We start from the raw sequence: 22321 nt of genomic DNA, 5'->3' as shown, positions 1-22321 counted from the left end.
AATAAACCTAAGAAATACTCCTGTCAACTTTATAATATTACTAAAACTTACTTTCTACATACTTTCCCTCAACATGCTTAAGGTACCTCACAACATTCCTGACTTCTGTTGTTCACAGAGGATGAGGCTGGTAGTCATCCAAGTGCTTGACTTCGCAAAACCAACAGCCACGCCCAGCATGCTTTCTACAGCAGCTGGCCAGGTGTGAAAACTGAGAGTCAAAGTTGTGCTTGTAGATTATGTTCTCCACATTCCTTGTGTTTTTACTTCCTCTACTGTCACCAGGATCGAGTCCTGAATGACAGCCAGCACAGATATGCTCAGTTTCTCCCCACAACTCTCTGAATTCTGATATTTACTGCTGCTTAGACAGCTGAAAGCGCTACCACTGTAATGAAGCAGACCTGGAAATACTGACTTCATGACATTCATGGACAATTAGCATCCAGAATAGAAACAGAAATGAACAAAGTTTAAGGGGGAATATATGCCAACGATTGCTGGTTTAGAAAAGTCTTTGAGGGTGGATATCTGCCTGCAAATGTTGAGACGAGTCTACCAGGCGATTGTTTGGTGTGTACGTTTTGGCATGGGGAGGTAAGTCATCACAGCATATTAGTCCAGCTCTGTTCCTTTGCCCCATATGGTGGCTTACCTGCACGGTCGGCCTTCAAAGTGTCCCAGACGTTGCAGTTGAAATCGTCGTAGCCAGCCAGCAGTAGGCGGCCACTCTTGGAGAATGCCACGGAGGTGATGCCGCAGATGATGTTGTCATGCGAGTAAACCATCAGCTCCTGGTCAGCACGCAGGTCAAACAGCCGGCAGGTAGCATCGTCTGAGCCTGTGGCAAAGGCGTTGCCATTGGGGAAGAACTGCAACAAAGGCCAAGGGAGATTTTTCAGTGTCAATACTTCTTCTTCTTCTTTTACACCCTCCTCATGTTTACCAGCCTTTATTAAGTTATTGTGATTACATTTGTTACTGTCCTGAAATTGCATAATAATAGTAACTAGATGCACCTTTGTCTTGGCATCAAATCATTCCACTCATTTCTAAATGTCTTGAGAGTATAATGAGTGTATGGATTACAGTTATTTAGTATGCACATGTTTCTTCTTGTAGCGTAGTTTCTGCAGTACTCATTTTTAACAGTTCCATTCAAACACAATGAGAGAGACTTGGTGAGAGAACAATCAGCAGCGTCATTACAATCTGCTTATGAACCCTGTGACTTTACCTGAACCAGACTTGCTCTGACAGACTTGTCTTGGTCATGCCTTGAGTGACTTGACACTCTGATACGATTAGTATATAACATCTAAGTGTGTGTGTGTGTGTGGCCTTACGCAGATAGCGTTGATGTCCGACTCGTGGCCAGTGAAGGTCTGTCGGCACATTCCTTCTCTGATGTCCCAGAGCTTGGCCGAGGCATCGCAGGCTCCAGAGACAAACAGCCTGGTGTCGGGCGCCAGAGAGAGACTCATGACATCACCGGTGTGACCAGCAAATGTAGTTGTCTGCTGACCAGTCTCAATGTCCCACAGAGCGCTGCAAGAAAGCAGAAAGAACATCGTCAAATATCAGAAGTAATAAATAAAACAACATCATAATGTCAAAATATGATGCTGGTGGCTGTATGAGGCCAGACCTAGCATGTGAAGCTCAAGGCTGCCTTGGCTTTAACAGTAGCAATAGCAGGCTATGCCAATTGAGACGATGAGCTAACTCTGTGGTGATATTTGAGGTCATAGCTCATGGTGGGGTGTTGCATTGGACTGCACAGGACGCAGTACCACAACTCACCAGGTGGTGTCTCCAGAGCTGGTGACAATCTGGTTGTCATCCAGGAAGCGACAGCAGGACAGGTAACCTGACAGGAATCAAACACACTGATTGAACAACTCATTCACGATGGACTGTCTTTTCTACAGTATTAAGACGGAGAGGTTTCATTTCCTTACACTCGGCACAGAGGAAGAAATTATACTCCAAACAGTCAGAGAATGCTATGTGTGCTGCATGTGGGGAAGATGAATTGACTAATTCACTACCAGAAACAGAAAAAAAAGGCTGTAGGGTATCTCCTGGTTCATGACTTGCTTCCATAATTCATCCTTTACTAGCTGGCAGAGTGTATGTACCACTCCCTATAGCGAGGGAACTAGAACTAAAATGCTGACACACTTCCTGCATCATGTGACACTGATCAGATGAATGCTCCTTGCCTAAGAGCTCAACACTTTCATTAGCTGGGATACGGCTCGACCAGCTCCTGCTTTTATGGAGAGACTCACCATGTGACTGGCATCTCTTGGACGTCAGAATAAGTCAGCTTAGGCCGGTACACGAGGTTAACACAGGAAACAAATAAATATACAGCAAATAATAAAATGGCATTTGACTGGGTGAATGTAGGAGGCAGAACTATGTACAATGCGCTCATTGTTCAAATTTTCAAACTATTGAGAGTTATGAACTCTTCCCCACGCACAGGATGAGAGAAATTGAAACAAACATGTGAAATGTGTCAAACTGTCACCAAAAATGCAGCGACTGAGTGTGCTGTCATGATAACGTTGTAGACCTCTGTTGTCTTTCAGGTGTCCTTTTGTAGAAACCAGCCTACGTTGTCTTTCTATTGATATTTGGCATTTTCCACTTACTTCTCGCAGAGTGGATTTAATATGAATTAACATCTAAAAGTTTTCTATAGCATTAATGTTAAGGATAGTGTGATTCAGCGAATCTCAGCAGGGACTACTGAATGCTAATAAGGGATCAATCTATAGACTCAGAAATCCTGGACGCAGGCTGGGAATAGACCCTCAGCCCCTATTCCGAGGTTCAGGGTCTTATCTCTAGCTAGTGATGCTGTTAACTTGACTATACCCACCGGCCTTTTTTATAACTGGCTACAACCCAAGTTATATTATCTTGCTTTATGCTAAAATGCTTTCTGTACACAAGCTGGGTGGTAGAGAGATGCAAGGGAACTAATCAGTCTCTCTGTCATTCAAACAGATAAATGACAAGAGGTATTAATTACACAAAACTATGAGATCCTGGCTTCCAAATACAACCTTTATTGTTGCAAAGCCTATAGAATCTTTATTAGCAGATATTGAGGATAAATATGATCTATTGGCAGATTGATCCGACTTTGCAAAAATCCTGGGATTGAATGGCTAACCGATGTGTCAAGCCTACCTGTGTGTCCGGCCAGCTCACGGCTGACACGCACGTTCCCCTCACGGGTCTTCAGGTTGTAGATGGAGCAGATGTTGTCCAGACCTCCACAGGCGACATAGTTCCCAGAGGGGGCATAGGCGCACGTCATCACCCAGGAGGAGCGCAACGGGATGGCGTGGACCTGGAAGAGAGGAGGAAGATTTTAATATTAGATAGTATGCAGTGACAGATGGGAGAGAGAGGGGAGGGCATGTGACAAAGTCTGTCCACAATATTAACTTAACCTTTCAAGGGCACAATGCCCACTATAAATAGCTTTACTTGGCACCCTCAAACACGTGCAAATTGTTTTATAATGAACTCAGCACTTTGTCAATCTAAATCAAACTATGGGGGGGGTTGCTGGCTGAAGAGGAAAATTATGGTTTACTTGACAACCAATTACCAACTGTGTCTGTTTACTACTTGGAAATCTGATGCAAGATTTCCTCAACTCTTTATTCTCTGAAGTTCAATGAAGTCTTTTATGTCCAGTTTGTCTCTTTGAAGCATGGTGAGGTATCAAGCAATCAGGCATCACAGGCATTTTAACCTCAAGAGCCTGATAATAGTGCGTTTGGCTTTTTGGTTCAAGATCAAACTGCCTTTAGGCAAGCTGACAGACTGACGGTCTATGGTGTCATCCGATCACCTCATATTAATACAATATAAAATAAATGCAACAATTACAAATCATTGAGGTGTTTCAGTTCTTTGCAATATGATGGTTACCTTGTTTGTGGTGTAGCTGTCCCAGATAATGAGTTTGCCATCCTGGGAGGCACTGACCAAAAGCCTAAAGAAAAGAAACACAAGATCAAACTATGGAAGAATTTAAAATGACCAGTCCGTTCATACCTGAGCAAAGATTTGTTAGTTTGAACCAGAATGATTGCAGGCGAGTTTTATTAACACCCATTTTTGATATTTACTTTATCACACTGAAAGTTCCTGTGTGTGTGTGTGTGTGTGTGTTCATGTTTGCTCTCACTTTCATTTGTCAGGGTTTGTATCAATACTGGGTGTACAGTGTAAAACTGTAGTTCTCGTTTTGTCCTGCTGTACTGTACAACAACGTAAAAAAAGCCAGATGTTTGGTAATGAATTTAAAAGCTTTTAATCCAGTACCTGCCTAGGTGTATGTCTAATGCTGTGACATATCACAGCATTATTTTAAAGCTGCTGCATTTCACAGAACGGTCCGTGCTAATCCTAAAATGGAGCTGAGACATACAGATTTATTTATGTGCAATATCAAGACAGTATTAAACACTTTCTTGACTATATGTTTACTTGCAATGTGTTGTGTGCATCAAAATCACAACCTGCAGAGGCTGTGTGGTGAGCATAGTTAATTGAGAATTGCAAAAACTCTGAGTTTTCATTCTAGAGACAGCTCTCATGTACCTCTGTGGCTGTGCTCTGCTATATGGGTGAATCCAACAAGAGTAACCACAGTGACGGGCCCCAATGCACATAGGAACAGGAAAAGGAGTGAACACACCAAGGTCTTTTGGGACTATACAAATCTTAACTACAGGGCTGGCGGGAACGCGCTCACATTTGAACACTCCAGCGGATAATAAGCCTGGGACAGAATGGTCTGTGCTGGGAATTTTAGACTAAAATAAAATGAAGCAGCTTCCCAGCCTGAAAACTAACACATTACTGAATCTCAAGTTTTGGTTTTCATTGTTTCAGTTTAACCTCAGATTAGGTCCCTTTTTAACTTCAGTTCAATGTAAGCGTTGTGAGCACGAGTATGTGTTTGTGTGTGTGTGTGTCAGCTGGGAGATGACGATCATGCAATGCTTTGAGGTGTCCACTTTCTAGTCAGAACAGGGCTGTGACATCAACGGGGGTCGGGAACAGACACCCAATGTTTTTGTGAGAACAAATCAAAACACGTTAATTGTCTGACTCCAAATCACATTTGGACTGAACAAAAACCTGATTCTGTGCAAATACGAAGTCACAGTTTGCTCATCTTTCGTCAGGTATGTTTGAGTAAGTGTGATACAGTCAAACACAAGGGAAGTGTATGTCAGGTGTGTTGGGCGGTGGTTTTCTTCAGCTTAAAAAAGAAGCACAGAAAAAAAACAAGATGTAGCCATTTCGATTTCTTCTTATGTTTGCCATTCTTTGTATGAATTTGTACATGTTTAATATAAATGGCTTCAGGTACATAGGAGCTTATGTAAAAAAAAAAAAAAAAGAACAAACATAATTAACAATCTAATATAAATGAAACACTTCACATCACTCTCACCATGTCTGTCTAATAAATTCAATTCAGAAGTGGTATTTCAGATGTGCTAATAATGAAAAAAAAAAAAAAAAAAAAAAAAAAAAATCACACAATACCCGTGTCTTAAGAAATCAACATTAATTTGAAAACCACAGAAACTGTTTTGTATCAGTGGACTTATAAAAACAAGAAAAAACAAAATAACTGTCAACGGTCAACTGTGGTAACGAAGAAACCTTTTCATAAGTTATGACTCACTGATTTCACGAGATTGAGGTTATCTACTCTACTTTCAAGCTCCCTCAGATGATAATAATGATAAGTCATTATAGTAATAATACAGCACTGTTACAAACAAAAACTGAGTTTTTATACCAGAAACAATGTTTGTGGGGACAGAAATTTCAGATTTCTCATGTTTAAGTATCATACAACTACAAAGCTTTTTGTCTTACCGCCATGTTAGTTTGAAGATAAACACTTAGAGTCCTACTCCCCTGAACATTGAACTCACTTTCACCAAGCAATAGGTTTCTATCTTAGAAACCTACCACAGACTGAATTCAACTTGTGTCACCACAGGGCTAAAAATACCAGTCTTAGCCTCGACTCTGGGTCAAAACATCTTCACGTGACCTTCTTTCTGGGTGGCTGAATCTCAGCAGGTAGTCTAATAAATACCCCATGTCCTCTGGGAGGTAAAATATTACAAACAAACAGGGAAAGCTGACAGTGGGTAAACACTGTGGTAGACATTTTCTTGGGTATATGACTGAGGTGACATAGCAGTTAGCAATGGTCTCTCTGTGGACTGACGCACACCAGCACCACAGTGATTAACTCGCTGGTTGCTGAGGTGAGAGGTGTGTACAACTCCGGGGAAAAGCAAAATGAGGAGTGTTGCTTCATCTGCACAGCTATCGAGCCTCAACACAGCTCCAACAAAGGCTGACTCCATTTTGAGTATTTTCCCTACCCACATACCCCACCCCCAATGCACACAAACACAGCACGCACAGACACACAACACAGTAGACACACTCAAAAGAGTGAGAGTGGCTGAAGCATGCTCAATGTGCATTCAACAAAACATGCATTACCTATTGTGCCTGTGCACACGTAACTTACTGTTGAATTGTTGTAACACTGGGAATATGTTAATCTGATAGGTCGCTTTGGATGAACGTATAAGGAAAAAGACCTGCTTCTGGATGCAGGAGTGAACTATTGTGGAATGTCATGATGTGACGAGGACCCTCAGGAGTAGTAACTAGCACAAAGACAGTCAAGCTTGCTTTTATATCCATTTCCTGCATTTAGGCGTAGGGGGCTGGGCTGATAGGAAGAAATATTTAGTTAATGGACAGAACAGAGTTGAATGAGATTACCTCGAGTCAGTGCCCCAGTGCATGGCATAGATTTTAGCCAGATGCCCCCTCAGTGTTCGTCTAGTGCGCATCTGAATTCGGCCAACAGGGTCGATGTTAGCTGTGATCTAAACAAGATTAACATGAGGAGAAAAAAAAGTCACGTCAGTACTGCAGCACAGTGAGGTTAAAGAATTAAAAGGCACGATTAAATATGTGAGTAACAACAACATAAAAAGAATGTCTTAAAATGATCCAACACCACCCACTAAGGCTGATTTTAGTATTTCTCAAACCTATTTTATCAAAGTTAAATAATAAGTAATAGTCAGTGAAGATGATGGCAGGAACATATTTCTTACCTGAGACAGGGTAGCATCCGCACACGCTTTCCTGGCATCCTGAAACACAACAACAGTTAGACCTGTTTCAGCCTGCTAAGTCTTTACTACTAGTTTAACATTGGTTAATCAATAAGGTGACATCTGTGTAATACTAATACTGAGTATAAACCAATAAACCAGATTGTGTTTATGGCACTAACTGTACTGAAAACTAGTTTCTGGCAAATCTGACCAGAAACTGAAACCGTAAAAAATATTTAGCTCCATTTATAATTATCACAAACTGACATACTTCAGTTGTATTATATTTTACAGATGACAAAGTGCTATGACAAAAATCAAATAATTCAGATATAATTATTTGATCCCTGCTCAACTGCATTGTGGCGATGATAGTAACCATTATAATGATAAAATAAAGGCTATTATGCAATTATAGAGGAACACAAGTCAAAAAAAAAATATTCTGCATCACAACAATTAAGTAGACTTTTCATTCAGTTGCATAACACTATAATGATGCTTCGCAGACCGCTTTAATTCAGTGTTGCAATGTGTGAAAGGTAGTACAGATTCCTAAATGATGGAATATTGTCATACTGTCTTTGGTGGCTTGTTTACAGCATTGTACACTGGCTTCATTTGAGCCAATGATAATATAGCTCTGTCGTGGTCGGTAAGAGCTTTTCCATCTGCAAACACTTAACCAAGCCAGGCCTTTATCATGCAGACCAACACTTAAAAAATTGCCTAATTTGACCGATACTATGATGTCATCATTAATGGGGAAACATCGTTATAGGAAGCCTCTGAGTGAAAGGTCTAATTCCATCAACATGAGTTTAAAATATCAGTGTCTGGAGCACATAACTTGATCGACAAACAGAAAGCTAAAAAAAAAAAAAAGAGGCAGATTTGAGGACACTGAAGGACTTACTCTGATCTGGTTCTTGAGCTGCTCAGCCTCCTGGCGTAGCTGATCCAGTTCACTCATTTTCCTCTGCTAATGGTGTGCTTCGCTCCGCCGCCTAGACTCTTGCTGATCTGAAGGAGACAAGAAATGAGAGGCTCAGCATACATGCCACACACTGTTCATTTCATGTTGGTGGTGGTAATGCACACAATGTGCAATTAAGTAACCTGTACAATTTTCACTCTGAATGCTTGTTACCATATAACACAAAGACCATGGTCACTTCTAAAGACATGATGTGCTTCGGCTTTTGTAATGAATTCATGAACATGGTTACTTCAACAAAATGCAGCTGAGGATCTCTGAGGTGTCTCTCAAATCCAATCTGTAAGGCCCAGACAAAGTCGCAGGGAATCACAACAGCCCAACATTTTCTAGACAGCTCAAGACTTGTCCTTGCCAGCTTGAAACTGTTACCTAGCAACAAGCACTTGGCAGCTACTTTAGGCTTAAGATAACAATTTTGAGGATGATGTTGAATTTGTTCCCTCTCCCCTCCCAAACAATAGCAAACCCTTGGGCAAACATTTAGCAACATGGAACAGCCGATAACCATTCCTCAACAGTCAAAGCAAAAAATACTTAATTAAAAAAAATAAAAAAATAAATCCACTCAGTCACAAGGGACCATAGACGTACCCCCTACTGGACTGTCAAAACGAAGAAAGGCTTAAGAGTCCAAATATCAAGAAAGCAGAGAGGCCGACCAAGAAACCAGCTTGGGTTTCGTTGCACTACTGGAACCCTGAGGTGCTCAGATGATGGGCAGGGTTTGCTGAAGCTGTCAATGCTCTGGCCTCTGGACTCTAAACTCTCCTCCAATGTCATCCCAGTAATCCTGGGACACAGTTGATTCAGCTCCTCCAGCCAAATCCGGTTAAGACAAAACCTGCTGATGATCCTAAAAGCAGTCGCCATCCCGCTGACCCCAATCCTCTGGTTGACGCTCTTAGCACTGACACTTTCACTCTCCATAGAAAGTAAAATTCGACTAAAAAGAAAACTTATAAGATTTATTAACTTTGGCTTAAAGGCTTGTAGGCATGTTGGACACCGACGGAAGACCCTCTCTAAGCGGTATAATCATTAGTACTTTAAGTGCCTGTACATATCATCACAAGCCAGCCGACAAAACTTTCAAAAACAACTGTCAATCGCATCGATTAACTCCAGGATGATCACATCCAGTGAAGGAAATCAAGCCTTGATGTTTATACTTTGGAATCTCCCTCATCTTATCTACCCCAAGGACCAATTACTCTCACAATTTTATAAAAGTACTTTTTTTTTAAAAAGGAAATATTGTAGATAACATTACTGTCCATCTGTCAAATACAAGCCAACTACAGTACCCTTTGTATTGCGACCTTACCTCCCTGTTTTGTCTGGGTTTCAGTATAGGTCCTTTGTCCTGGGAAGCGTCGAGACCTTCTGAATTAACACCTTATCCTTCAAGCGACTGACATCTCAGTAGCTACCTGTCACCTGATTGGCCAACGCTGCTAAATGGGTCTGCATCTAAGCAAGGCGCCTTAACCCCTAATCTTGGTGATAAAAACGCCTCATGGTAATATCACTGGCTAATTCTTGTCTTCTCTGTAATAGGTCTCTGGGTAAGAGATAATGTAACCCACCAGTGGCCTTTCCAACAAGAGCTACAAGCGAGAGAAAAGATTTTAGAAACTTGTAAAACCTCAACATTTATTTATTTATTTAATAAATATATATATAAAATATAACTCAGCAACCACACTTCTACTTCTGGCAATTGTGTCCAAATTATTACAAACCTTACAGCTAAAGTATTGTGCAACAATCTAAAAGGTTTGTTTCCATTTTCTGTATTTTTGTATCTTTCAGTCCATGTTTTTGCCGATAAAAGGCAATACTGCTGAATTTCTATTTTATAGCTCCTAAGTAGCGTACTCTTATACTGTCTGTTCGTATGATTGGCTGACAACTCTGCAGAGGAACAACACAAACAGCCACAGATCCTGCCCCCAAAAAAGTACCTAAGGTAGTGCTGTCCCATAGTCCAGGAACTATGGGGGTGGAGTCAGTAAAGGTTGTTTACTGGTCCCACGAGCCTTGTAGCTACTACAACTTTTGAACAGCATCCAATCTTACTGTAAAACAGCGCTGGTTGTCCTGGCTTTAAATGCAGCAGATGGTATACCCCTTGCGGGCTACTAGTTAGTTAAATGAAGTGTTCAGGTAATCATGCAACATGATATCATATTACCTAGATATTTGGTTCAGGTGGTCATTAGTTACCTGTTAATATATCAAATAACCTAGATCAATGAAAGAGTGGATTTGAGGATGTTTAAAAAAAGAAACTGGGCCATCAAACAGTTATACTTTTATGGCCTCCAGACATTTTTCCAAATATATGCGGTTGCAGAACCTCTGCATTCTTAAACTGCCACAGTCCATTTACATAAGCAACGGTTTGCTATCTCTCCTGGTCGTGCTCTACCAGGCCTCTACTGCAGCCATCTTAACTTCTTTCTTGTTTTAGGGGCTTTTTGTCTTCTCTTTTGGCTTAAGCAAGCGAAACACATGCTCAGTTGGCCTGAGGTCAGGTGATCAATGCAGCCTGTGAAGAACATTCCATGGTTTGGTCCTTAAAGGTCCAAAAATAGTGTCAATTTCAAACAGCTTTGTATGAATGAATTACGAATCTTCATGATTTACAAATCAGACTATGTGCTCAAAAATAACCTGGCCTCTTAAAATGCAAAGACTCCAAGATCAGTTTGATTTTAAATAGATAAACAGAATACAGAACAAAAACGTTAAATAAGTCTGTAGTCTTTACTGGTAATTAGTATTAGAGGTGTGATTCAGAGGACTCTTTTCCCCTTGTGCTGGTTGTGGGAGTGTTGAAACCACTGGCAGGCCAACAGATAGAGCCTCGACTTCGCTGCCTTCTCTTTCTGCCAGCTATTTTTAGAGAGGTGGTGGGGGAGGAGGAGGAGGAGAAAGAGGAGGAGGGAAGCAGACTTCACATTTTCCAGCCACTCCTATCAGCTCCGACATCTCGAGCACAACACAGTGACAAGGAGAGAGGAAGTGTAATTCGACTCCACACACACAAACACACTTCATTGGTATTTCTCCTTCCCTTACAGCGTTGATCATGCATGTGCCATTCATTTTCACGCCATACAGATTTATAAAAGGGGGCTAGGTGAGATTCCTAATCAGAGGACATTTCTGCAGATGTTTCTTTATACAGGGTGAAAATATATATGTGAGAAGCTTTCTCTACAAATATTCATTCATGAATAAGAACAGCACATTTGTTAGTTATTTGATTTAAAAATAATTTACAAAACAATGTTAAGTTTGTTTCTCTTTATAGTTCTGAGACAATAAATGTGCAGTGTTAAGGAATGAAACTTTAAGCAGACAGTATGTCCAATCACTAATCTTATTTGGACAAATAATTCAAAACAGACCTCCAATAACTAGGCTGACACTTTTAAAGCTTAACATTTGAATATTTGCTAAAAAAAAATAAGACCTGAGGAGAAGTGAAATAAATAAATAAATAAATAAACGCAACAGGGCAGCAAGTGTTAAGAGATATAAATCACAGGTTGGTGTAGTAGGGTTTTTGGGGTAGACGAAGGGCTCCACCCTGATGACATAAGGACAGGAGTAGGCAGTGAGATGTTCTGGCGCACAAGAGGATAGAGGCAAGAGAGGCAAGCTGGAGGACAGAGCCAGATTAAACTAATGAGAGTGAACAAGCAGAGGACAATTGGGAGGGGAGCTGCTAATTAACCCCTTGGTGAAGGGGAGCAAGGCTTGGTAAGCTTCCCAGCATTAAAGACTGAGCAGAGGAGGCCTACACTTACTTCGCCCAGGGTTTCTTGGCCTTCCCAAAATATAGCTTTTGTCATCTGGTATTCAGCCAAATACACTGTGCAAATGTATATATGCAGTACAAAGTACATATTGTACAGGGGTCAGCACAGAAAAAGCTACACGCATACAATAAGCCTGCAGCATGTCGGTCTTTGTAAAACACGTAATATTCATTTTTGATGGCAACTTTGAGGTTGTGTTGCCACTACATTGTATTGTTAGGTCTACATTCTCATTATGTATGCACCAGGGACATTACTGATCGTCATAAAAATATCTATGTGACGTGTTTGATGAGCACAGCAAATAAAATCAAATAATAATTTTTTTTTTACTGGCATTTCCCCCCTGGAATACAATGTTCTTTTTCCGCTCCCAAGTAACTGAGCTGTATTTTTAGGTTAGGCTCACATTTTTGCCGTACCACATATACTGAAATACTACTCCTGACTGTGGTCCGCCTCCTTCATAATGTGACAAAATCTTGTCTCTGTTTAGGCCTTGTACAAAGTCGAAAATTGGTCTTTGATGGACTTGCTGATTTTTTATCATGAGGTTAATTTAACTACACTGGAGCACATGTCCAGCAAACCAACCAGCACACAAATGGAAAATCTTTTTATAATAAAAATGTGGGTTCAATTTGTTTACATAATAACCTTGATGCTGAAAAATAATATATATCTTCACATCTTTGCCGTGAATCAGCGGAATCAAAACCATCATACATTTGGAGCTTGAGCCACGTTGTTGCATGTGAAGGGAAAGTAGGACCATGTGATCAACTATCGAAATACTTCCAGTCTCAAAAATCGGGACTATTCTTCACATATTGCCCAGCTGTCAGACATAACCACACAGCCATGTATTTAGCACAAGGTAGTGTTTGAAAGCTGGGGTAGAAAAAGTGGGCTTAATAATTTACGCCCTCCTGCTTAGATACCAGCTGCTCCTCCCCTTGCCTTCATGAGGGATGCATCCCGTCTCCACAGTCTTGATTGTTCCTGCTAACTCACTTCTCTGCGGGATCTTATATTCTAGTGCTTGAGTGCCATTTAGGCTGCGGTTGATTTGCTGCCCCTAGAAACATACTGTATGAGGTACAGCAGGATATAGATGGGATGGGTTCATTTGCTGTAAGTCAGTCAGTAGTTGAGTGGAGCATGCTGCCTCCACCTTAACAGAAGCGCGTTGCCTCTCGAAGCAGGCGTTTCCTTTTTAAGGGTGTTTCCCTTGCTGTGCTCGTCTCTCTCTCTTCCCTTTGTCAAAACATCGAGCGGATGTGGCGACAGCGCACACACTTTACAAATACACTTGCTCTGTGGTTTCTGCTACTACCATTGCACTTGCCAGTGTCCATCCAGCCTTTGAACCAGGCTATGCAATCAGCCGCATTACAATAACAGGTCACACAGGACATCCTTAGACAGGCTTATGCTAACAGACAAATGTAGGGATAAAAATCAGAGAGGTGGGTGGAGGATCAGCAGGAGGCGCTGTGTGTGGTGCTTCACACAAAAATTAGGTCAGTCTGAGGCAGATTAGCCCTAGACCATGCTGGTAAACAAATAATGAATCAATAAATACGACGGATACAAAAAGCCGAGTGTACTGGGCGTACATTCCTAAAGGAAACTGGAAACCAATAGGTATACAGCAGTAACCACATATTAACCTGATACACAGGAGTGGTGTCAAGTCAATGCTTTTTACAGAATTATTGATATTGTATATTAAAAGTACAGTATTTAAAAAAGGTTTTAAATTGACACAAACAAAAATATTTAATATATTTGCCATTTTTGCTTTAGAATTTGGGTGTCACCCAAAAAGAGTTGCACTTTATTTGCCCAATTACTTTTAATAATAAGACATATATGTCTTCCACTATGAACCCAGTGCATGGTGACAAGTAGTTGGGTATATATGCTGTGGTTTTGCCCCAGCTGTGTTCTTTGCAGAGCATGCAGCATACGGACAAATTTGTTTCTTTTACAATATTTTACCACAGTGTCAATTTGCTTCAGTAGTGACTTCATGTCACATACAAGCAAATGTTTGCAATGCATGAACATGCAACTTCAGAGATAACTTACTGACAGTGATCTGCTCTGCATCCCTGTATATGTAGCCCTGTTTCGTTTGACTATCACACGTGGTTTGAACGTGCAGGCAGTCTGAAAGTGTACGGTTGTAGTCCTAGTTCAAATAGTTCAAACAAAAACAAATCTGAAAGTAAAACAAATCTCATCCTTTGGCATCCAGGGTGTGAACGTGCATGTCAAAAATCCTAAAGCAAACATGGTTACAGGCAAGAGTTACTAGAATGCATTTTGACTTAAACAAGCCATAAAAAGTAGTGTGCTGTTTTTTAAATGTAATTTTTCATTTAAATGGTTGCACACATTGTACTAAGGTCAAAGCCAGGATGGTGAAATGGCAGATGGCTTTAAAACCCCTATTCCTGGCTTACAATGGGACTGCACTTTCAAGTCTTGATGCAACTGGAATGGCTTTTAGAAAAGCACTCTGTCTGGAGAGAAGCCACCTCATTTCTTCTTCCTCTTTCCATCCATCCATCCAGTGGAAGAAAACTCTCTGCAATATTTAAAAGCATTCTCCCACCAATGTGCTCTCTCTCACTGTGAGTTCGGCAAACCTGATATTGCGCTCAGCATCTCCCGTTGAACCAAAACGGCAACACTAGGATCAGTCAAAGTAATGTCAAATAAAACGGCTTAAACAAAAGATGCTTTGATAGATTGTTGGCTTCTTCTTCCTGTTGGTTTAAAAATGTTGGAACTTCATGCTGGAATGGAGACATGATGTCCAAATCTTAGTCACCTTGCTTTACTAATTTACCGTAGCCGTACTTTAGGCTAAATGTGCCCTGTGAAGCTGGGTGAAGTCGCATCATATTCGGTATTGACAGTTACTCAACATGAAAGTACTGGTCGCAATCACAATCTGAGATAACACGATGAAAGCCTTACTTTACCTTATGGCGGTTTTAGTTTTCTATGTTTAAGGAATTTTATTAGTGCAAATCACAGGCAAAAATCATACTGTAAGTGCATGTGTCCTTTTTTTTTTGTCTGGTTGGTGGGTGAGGAGTGAGGGTCCGTGTAAGTGCTGTGGGGAAGTGATGCATGGTAAATGTAGATGAAACACAACCAGGTCACAAAGAAGGCAGGAACAAGGGGGCTGGTGATGCAGTAAGAGAAGACAGAAGGGGATTGCTCCAGGACGTTTCTTAAAAGCCCCATCCAATCTCACTCACTTTGTCATTCTCGCCAACACACACTCTGTATGGCGTGGTGTTTTTCTAAACAGAGAGCACAGTGGAGGAAAAAGGTGAATCTGTACTCTCGTCTGGCTAGCATCAGTATGAATTAATACGTTGCGAAATGTTTAAATGACGGTGTCGCTTCAATACGAAAACAAAACATTTGACAATGTAATTGGCTGAAGATTAAAACGTAGGAAGGTTTTTCTATTTAACGCTTCTGCCAAACTGCCTTAAATGCATCACTGTTCATGGACGGACAGACTTTTTAAAATAGCTTCCTTTGCTTTCCAAAACTATTGTTTGGGGCAATATTTACAAAATAAAACAAGGTACATCATGGTGTTAAAATGGTGGAAAGTTTGAGGGCGAATACAAACACCTGCTCTGTGCAACACATTAGTAGAGAGAGTACAAAAAAAATACAAAAAATATATATATATAGTGACTGGAATACTAAAGTAGCTACAGTCAACAACCACTGAGCCTGGCTTTTGCCCTAGTGGCAGAGAAAAGAAGGTGTAGTATTTCTTAAATGATTGGGCAACTACATCACCATAAAAGCAATTTGATGTGATGTCTGAGTGGCTGCCCTGGCAATGCTTAGTGTCGTGATGAGACACTCCCCCTAATGATATACAGCAGGTAACGAGCAAAGGTTGACAAACTGTGGATTATTCCTTTAATCGCTGTCTGAGGAGTAGCTGGATTTTGACTCCTTATGGGTCTCAAGAAGAATGGCTGAACTGAAAATGAATAGCCTCGGGCTGCATAACCCATTTTGCTCCGTTGAAAGTAGAGCAAAATCTTGGGGCTACAAATGAGTATGCATAAGCTGACACAGTTCTGATCACGATGTTCCACTCAGTTTAGGTGCACAATTCATCTGACAGAAAAATGAAACAGTACAGCGCAGCAATTTTCTAACTTCAAGAAGCGACCTAACCTTTTCCGTCAACAGTTCTGGGGCGAGGCCTGACGTCCATTCTGGGCTAAACTCTGCGTGGATCCAAACCAGAAAGATGGTTTAATTGTTGAGCTATTCGTGTCAAGTCAACATTTGCCTGCTGAAACACCCATACAGGACAAACATGGGCCCAGAAGAATGACACATGCATTAGCAAAATACCTGACACACATTTGCTTTATATGCTATCAATTTGTGTGATATCAAGTCCATTAAAGCCTCATATATCAGAAGGGGTGAAGGGTTGGCTTTAGAAAAAAGCATTTTACAGGACATACTGGAGCTGTGTGAGTGACACAAAAACCTTTCCACATCAGCGGACTTGGAGCCAGGGGCAATAAGTGTATGGTGAAACCCTTGCATTTCCTGAACTGCAGTCACACTACCTGAAAGCTTAAGAACAACAACGTACAGCCAATGACGCAATGTGCAGTTACCCTGTTTCGGTTACTAAAATGATGCTCATGGGTGCAGTCCTAAACCCCCCCCCCTCATTATGGAATTTTAAATTGGGCTCAGGGTTTGGTGTCTTGGTGACTAACTCACCCATAGAAGTGAATGTGAACAAGTGTAATTATGAATGGTTATACTATTTTGTCAACCATGTCAAAGACTGATGATCTGTGTGAGTTGGGTTAGGCTCCAGCCCCATGTGATCCTGCACAGGTTGAGTGGATGGATAAATCAGAGTTTTAAATATGCAAGTGTTTCTATGGCTCGAAATGGCTGGATTCCAATATTGCTGTCTTTTATCTCATGGTACTATACAATTTAGATCGACAAAGTACAAGTAATGCTCTCAGACTTTTCAAAGTTATGGGTTGTGGTATTGGAGACTTAATTGATCGTGGTCTTGCACATTACTTCCTGTTGTCTTCCTCCTTTCTTTTATAACCTCCTCATAACTAAATGTTCCAAATACGTGCTTTGTTTTATGTGTACAATACAAATTAAGATGTTTTTTTAAGATGTGAATAATTGTTTTTAAACCCTACCTGAAACTAGGGCAGAGGACTGAACCCAATGCAACTCCTGACGCATTGCTTGCTGACGCACACTGAAAACTCGGATCAGCTCATTTCCGATCCTACTTTTCGACTGCCCCTTTAACTAGGCACAATTTTATACGTGCTCTCCCTCAATGTGACTGCCTGCTGTGGGTAGTGTCTGATGATAGGGGACATAACATCAATGGGACTGACAGTGGAGTTTAATTGATTGATTAGTGAAACGTTCCATGATGTGCTGTGCTCTTACTAGACAGGGTGCATTGTTGGTAGAAATAGCAGGCACTGCCTATTGTAAGATAAGTGACCCCGAACAGGCAAATCTAGCTAAAGGAGAACAACAAATATGTGATGATGTATTCACTATAGGCTGGTCTGTAACAATCTTTTGGCCATCACAACACAGAAAAACAAAAACTGTGAACACAAGGCTGAAGCTAAGCAGATTCCACTGGCTAACGCTAATGTTCCTCCATTTCTGGATGTGGAACGGCATGAAAACAATTCAGAAATCAATGCTGAGAGAAAAAAAGTCAGTCCTATACATTAACAAAGGTATGTTTTGTGCTTGGGACAGCTGCACAACCAGCTTTTCATACAGATAAATGAATGAGTTAAATTAAAAAGAGGAAAGGGAAAAAAGGAAAAGACGGTCAGGCTAGCCCAGAGCCAAAAGCATGACTTTATCTAAAACATAAAATACACTCCTTTGATTGCATTAATAATCATACCCCTCCCCCCGCGTGCTTTCTCTCCAAGGTTCCAAGAGAGGAACAAGTGTGTGTGAACAGTCACATGACGGCTAGCCCACTCTTTTGCTCAAGTGACTATAGCCTTTCTTGCTTTAAAGAGGAAGAAAACTCACTAATACTGGCTGTCTTCCCCGATCATTGCGGGATTCAGGTTTGGTCACATTTTCCCTGTGGCAGTCAAATGTAAGGGCTAGAATGTAAATAGGCAGAGAGACGGTCTCTATTCAAAGCAGAGCAGGCACTGAGGTGCACATGCAAAGCACCGCTAAGGCTTGTGATGGGCTTTCGACAGGGTTACAGAGTGTCTGAGTGGTGACAGTTTTGTGTGTGGGTCACTAAGAGGGCCTGGTGCCACTTATTTTAACTATTCAAAACAGTGGGCAAGACCTTTTGGCTAGTGGTGACAAGTCATGTATGCATCATAGCACCTACAGTCAAACTACTAGCAAATCTACACATAGGGAGAGGTAGAATTTCCTTTGTAATGGTAACGCGAGAGAAAAAAGTCCCACTTGAATCTGTCTTCTACAAACAGATTCAAGTAGGACTTAAGTCAACTTGTCAGAATACAGCTGTGAAAGAATTCCCAACTGTTGTAACATGTCCGGTGTTTGATATTTAAAGTGCCTCATCATTTCAGCAGGCTGTGTATGATGCAGGTCGACTGAATGGGTGTTCACCCAGTGTTGGACCTACTCCTGTGAGACAGCTGTCACAGGTTAATCTCTGGTTGGCACTATTGGCTGAGACACCAGTCTGGTCCGCCGCCCCATACACTTCACTGTTAAACCAGAATTACCAATTCAATTAGTTTTCAGTTTCACTTCTGTCCTTGTGTCCACATGTCCACACATGCACGTCTGTTCTCCCTCACTTGCAGACGTCTCCTCTCTCATTTTCTTTGCGTTTGAGGAGTTTGTTGTATTGTCAAGTCAATATGATTAAATTAAAACCCATTTGCAGAGATGGTTACATCATACCTCACAATACAACCAATCAGGTTACTAGATGGCCTCATCCCTGGTCGCAACGACTGTTGTTGACATGGTTTGCATTGACCCATTTAGATACAGGTGGCGGACATGCAGCACCGTGCAGATTGGAATGGGGTATAAGAGAGGAATTGCACTTTAGCCGGTGCAGCTGTATCTGCACCGTGTTGTCTGGGATGGATGGCCTGGTGCATCATTGCAAACCTGGAGCCAATGTGGAGAGAGTTTCTACTGGAAAACATGGTGCTGCTTACCATGGGGTATATTTATGTACCATAATGTGATTCTTTTGTTAAAATGGATTTTTATTAAACTGGTATTGTTCTAGGTCGAAGTATCTGTAGCAATATTGAACATTTTTGGATAATAACCAGCCAGTAAAGCCAGCACTACATTCTTAACCTCTTCTCACAGGGAAAAATGCAGGTTTGCGTTCCCGAAAAAGAAAAATCTTGCATTGGTCTTCAGTTGCCACAGTGGTTTCACACAGGCATGCACCACTCCAATGCACAACTGCAATTGGTTCTTGTGATTAGTTGCACATTTGTGCGCATTTCAGACTCACCTGCTGACTTTTGTTATATTCAAATGATCTAGACGTGGACCAATTGTGACAAGACTAATCAACACCAGATGAGCAAAGAAGAAATCTATCCTCAGAATCAGCCCCTAGAAAGCCACAAATGTTGCAGTCTTCCAGATCGTAGGTTTTGACGGCAGTTTTCAATGTTGATTAAACTCAGATATGCAGATTGTCTTTATTAACACCTGCACATCTTTCAGGTAAATAGGAAGGACACGTGTGTCGGACAGATTAATCATGGCCATTCCTCTAAATGCGCAGTGAATGCACCCAGTCAGAACCTATATCTGGCCAAAAAGAACTTGCATACAGAAACCAGCAAAGGTCATATGTTCTGATTCATGGCCCAGATTTGAAATGCAGAACTCACCACTTTATACAACATTATATTCTAATCATCTACAGTCTATTTCATTCCTCATGCAGTAAAAGAGTTAATCCTGTAACTGAATAAAATCAACCGCTTGCTCATTCTCTTCTTCATCATATTCCCTTTAGATTAGTCAAACTTAATGCTTAACTTTGTTAACAAACGTCACAAGAAATGTCCACTCCTAGTCCTAATATTGATATGACCGTCACCCAGTACTTGCTAACTATGTGAATGAATGCTGTACACATGTTGTAGCAGCTTCTGGGTTTGCGTTTGTCCAATCAGCGACATGGAACAAAAAACTCCAATATTAGTTCAGGGGCCGTTAGAAAGTACTACCTCTGGAGCAGGGACTTTTTGAGAGAGTGGCACAGACACTAAATTTAGACCTGGGTTCTTCCAGTTAAAACGGTAAAGTCCACAGGTTCCTAAAAAGGTTCCATAGTTCCTGGAATGTTTCCTGTGGTTGAAAAGGGCGAGAATCTTCTTCCTCCTTTATTGTTAGATGTACCATTTAGTGCAATCAAAGCCTGTGTTGTCTTTGTTTTTAAATTTAGCGTTGGGATTACTTTAAACTCCACCTCTTTCTAGTGTAGAGGGACAAACCTCCCGTTGTTGGTATTGGCATTTGCAACCACTGTCATGTTACACAAATTTGAAACTAGTGTACTTGAGCCCTAAGCCTTCAACTGGCACTTACTGGCTTACAAATAAACTAGTAGATATGTAACTGGTGATAATTGTGTGTGTCTCAAACAGAGGTGTATGGTGTGCCTATAACTAATACAACTAGACTGACCATCAGTGCCACTGTGTACAAATCAAACACAGCTGCTAGCAGATCTTTTCACAAACTCCTTAGACAAGCTTCTGGCCAGGATATTGTTAAAAATGTGACACAGCAACAGAGAGCTAGTTACACAATCTTTAGCCCCACATTTGCTTATAGATGTGCAACACGCCCTGATGAAACTGTTTCACTTGTGTTCTGTAGGAAGCTCAGTGAGTGAGGAGGGAAAAGGATTTAGATTGCTCTACCACAATACACCAGAACTATGAGTAAAGTAATGGAAGCCATTATGCACAGGCCACCACTAATGGTCCATTTCAATTAAGATACATGAGTGAGATAGTTGATGAAGACAACTTTGTGGATGAAGAGATATATGCCTCCAACAGCAAAGAAGAATGGATAAGCCAAGGCCAATGTATCAGCAGGCATGCTGTCCTGTCCGTTTTTCCAGTTGTTACACTACAGTGGGATGACATACCACCACTGAGATCAAACTGACTATTTACAAGCCATATGAACCTGTAAATCCAGAGATGTGGAAAGAAAAAGAAAAGAGAATCAAAAATGTGCTCCACTGCCACACCTACTGACTGTCTGAGGATCCGGAGAGAACCCAGCACTGTTGGCAGAAAAGCTGCAGAGAGATAACTATGAGCCGCACGCCTTTGAATGAATTACAATATTATATATTTGTACGATACATTTCTTGCCTTTTCCCTGATGCACCTACATTTGCGTTGGCTTAACACCATGTTGTTTTGGTTATAATTTATATATTTATAATTTGGATAGAAAGATGGGAGTGGGCAAACAAATGACAGCACCTAAAATGACACGTAAAGAGCTTTCGTTGGTGGTGTGGTGATACTCGGGCTACTTTGAACATCTTTAGCCACACAGAATAAAAGCATCCTAGTCATGACTAGGGTACATCAACAAACAGGCATTCAGAAAACAAATCTGCTTTGTCTGACATTAAAAGACATCCGAAATGCTGATGCAAGATTTGGACTGGGTGTTCAATGGGTAGTTATGGCAGCCGTTGCTAAACCTACCTTACTATGTACAATAGTAAGATAAAACACTGTATTCAAAAGTTGGTAGGTAAACACCTGAATGCTGTATCTATAAATCTCCGTGCAGTAGCACAGAGCTGGTCAGTCAAAGAGAAACTTTAGGACATTTTACCCAGTGCAAAAAGATGTTTTATCCGGTGCGTGTTTGCAAAGACACCTGGTGGACCTAGTTAAAAACAGGATCATATCAGAGGTGAAGAAAAATCAGCACTATCACTGACCAAAGCCAGATAATCCCAAAGAGTGAAATCCACAGACTAAGAATTTAATCCCATTCATATCCTGTGCTTGCAGATTAAAGAAAAAAGGAAAAAATACACATCAGCAGGATGAAAATCCTTATATAAAAACAAAAGACCCCCCTCCTGATGCAATAGGCTAATGATTCAGGTTTTAAACACATGGTCCTTATCTTGTGGTGACACTCATCCTACTGACAAGCTCTGCTGTGTACAA

The 22321-nt window shown here is 41.0% G+C and overlaps 1 protein-coding gene across 1 annotated transcript in view; it reads right to left on the bottom strand.

Moving 5' to 3' along the window:
• The window catches only part of gnb1a (guanine nucleotide binding protein (G protein), beta polypeptide 1a), a 30134-nt gene that overhangs the window by 4063 nt on the left and 3750 nt on the right, over nucleotides 1-22321 (bottom strand). Inside the window, exons 2-9 of the mRNA XM_010733972.3 lie at nucleotides 8125-8231; nucleotides 7206-7244; nucleotides 6865-6971; nucleotides 3961-4024; nucleotides 3208-3370; nucleotides 1804-1870; nucleotides 1347-1548; nucleotides 656-872 (exon numbers count right to left, since the gene is read on the bottom strand). Of these exons, the coding sequence (XP_010732274.1) occupies nucleotides 656-872; nucleotides 1347-1548; nucleotides 1804-1870; nucleotides 3208-3370; nucleotides 3961-4024; nucleotides 6865-6971; nucleotides 7206-7244; nucleotides 8125-8181 (916 nt within the window). The 5' untranslated portion in view covers nucleotides 8182-8231. The remainder of the gene's footprint in view (nucleotides 1-655; nucleotides 873-1346; nucleotides 1549-1803; nucleotides 1871-3207; nucleotides 3371-3960; nucleotides 4025-6864; nucleotides 6972-7205; nucleotides 7245-8124; nucleotides 8232-22321) is intronic.

Source organism: Larimichthys crocea, chromosome XV (genome assembly GCF_000972845.2).
Source record: "Larimichthys crocea isolate SSNF chromosome XV, L_crocea_2.0, whole genome shotgun sequence".
Classification (NCBI taxonomy): domain Eukaryota; kingdom Metazoa; phylum Chordata; class Actinopteri; family Sciaenidae; genus Larimichthys; species Larimichthys crocea.
This window is presented reverse-complemented; position numbering and strand designations above follow the sequence as displayed.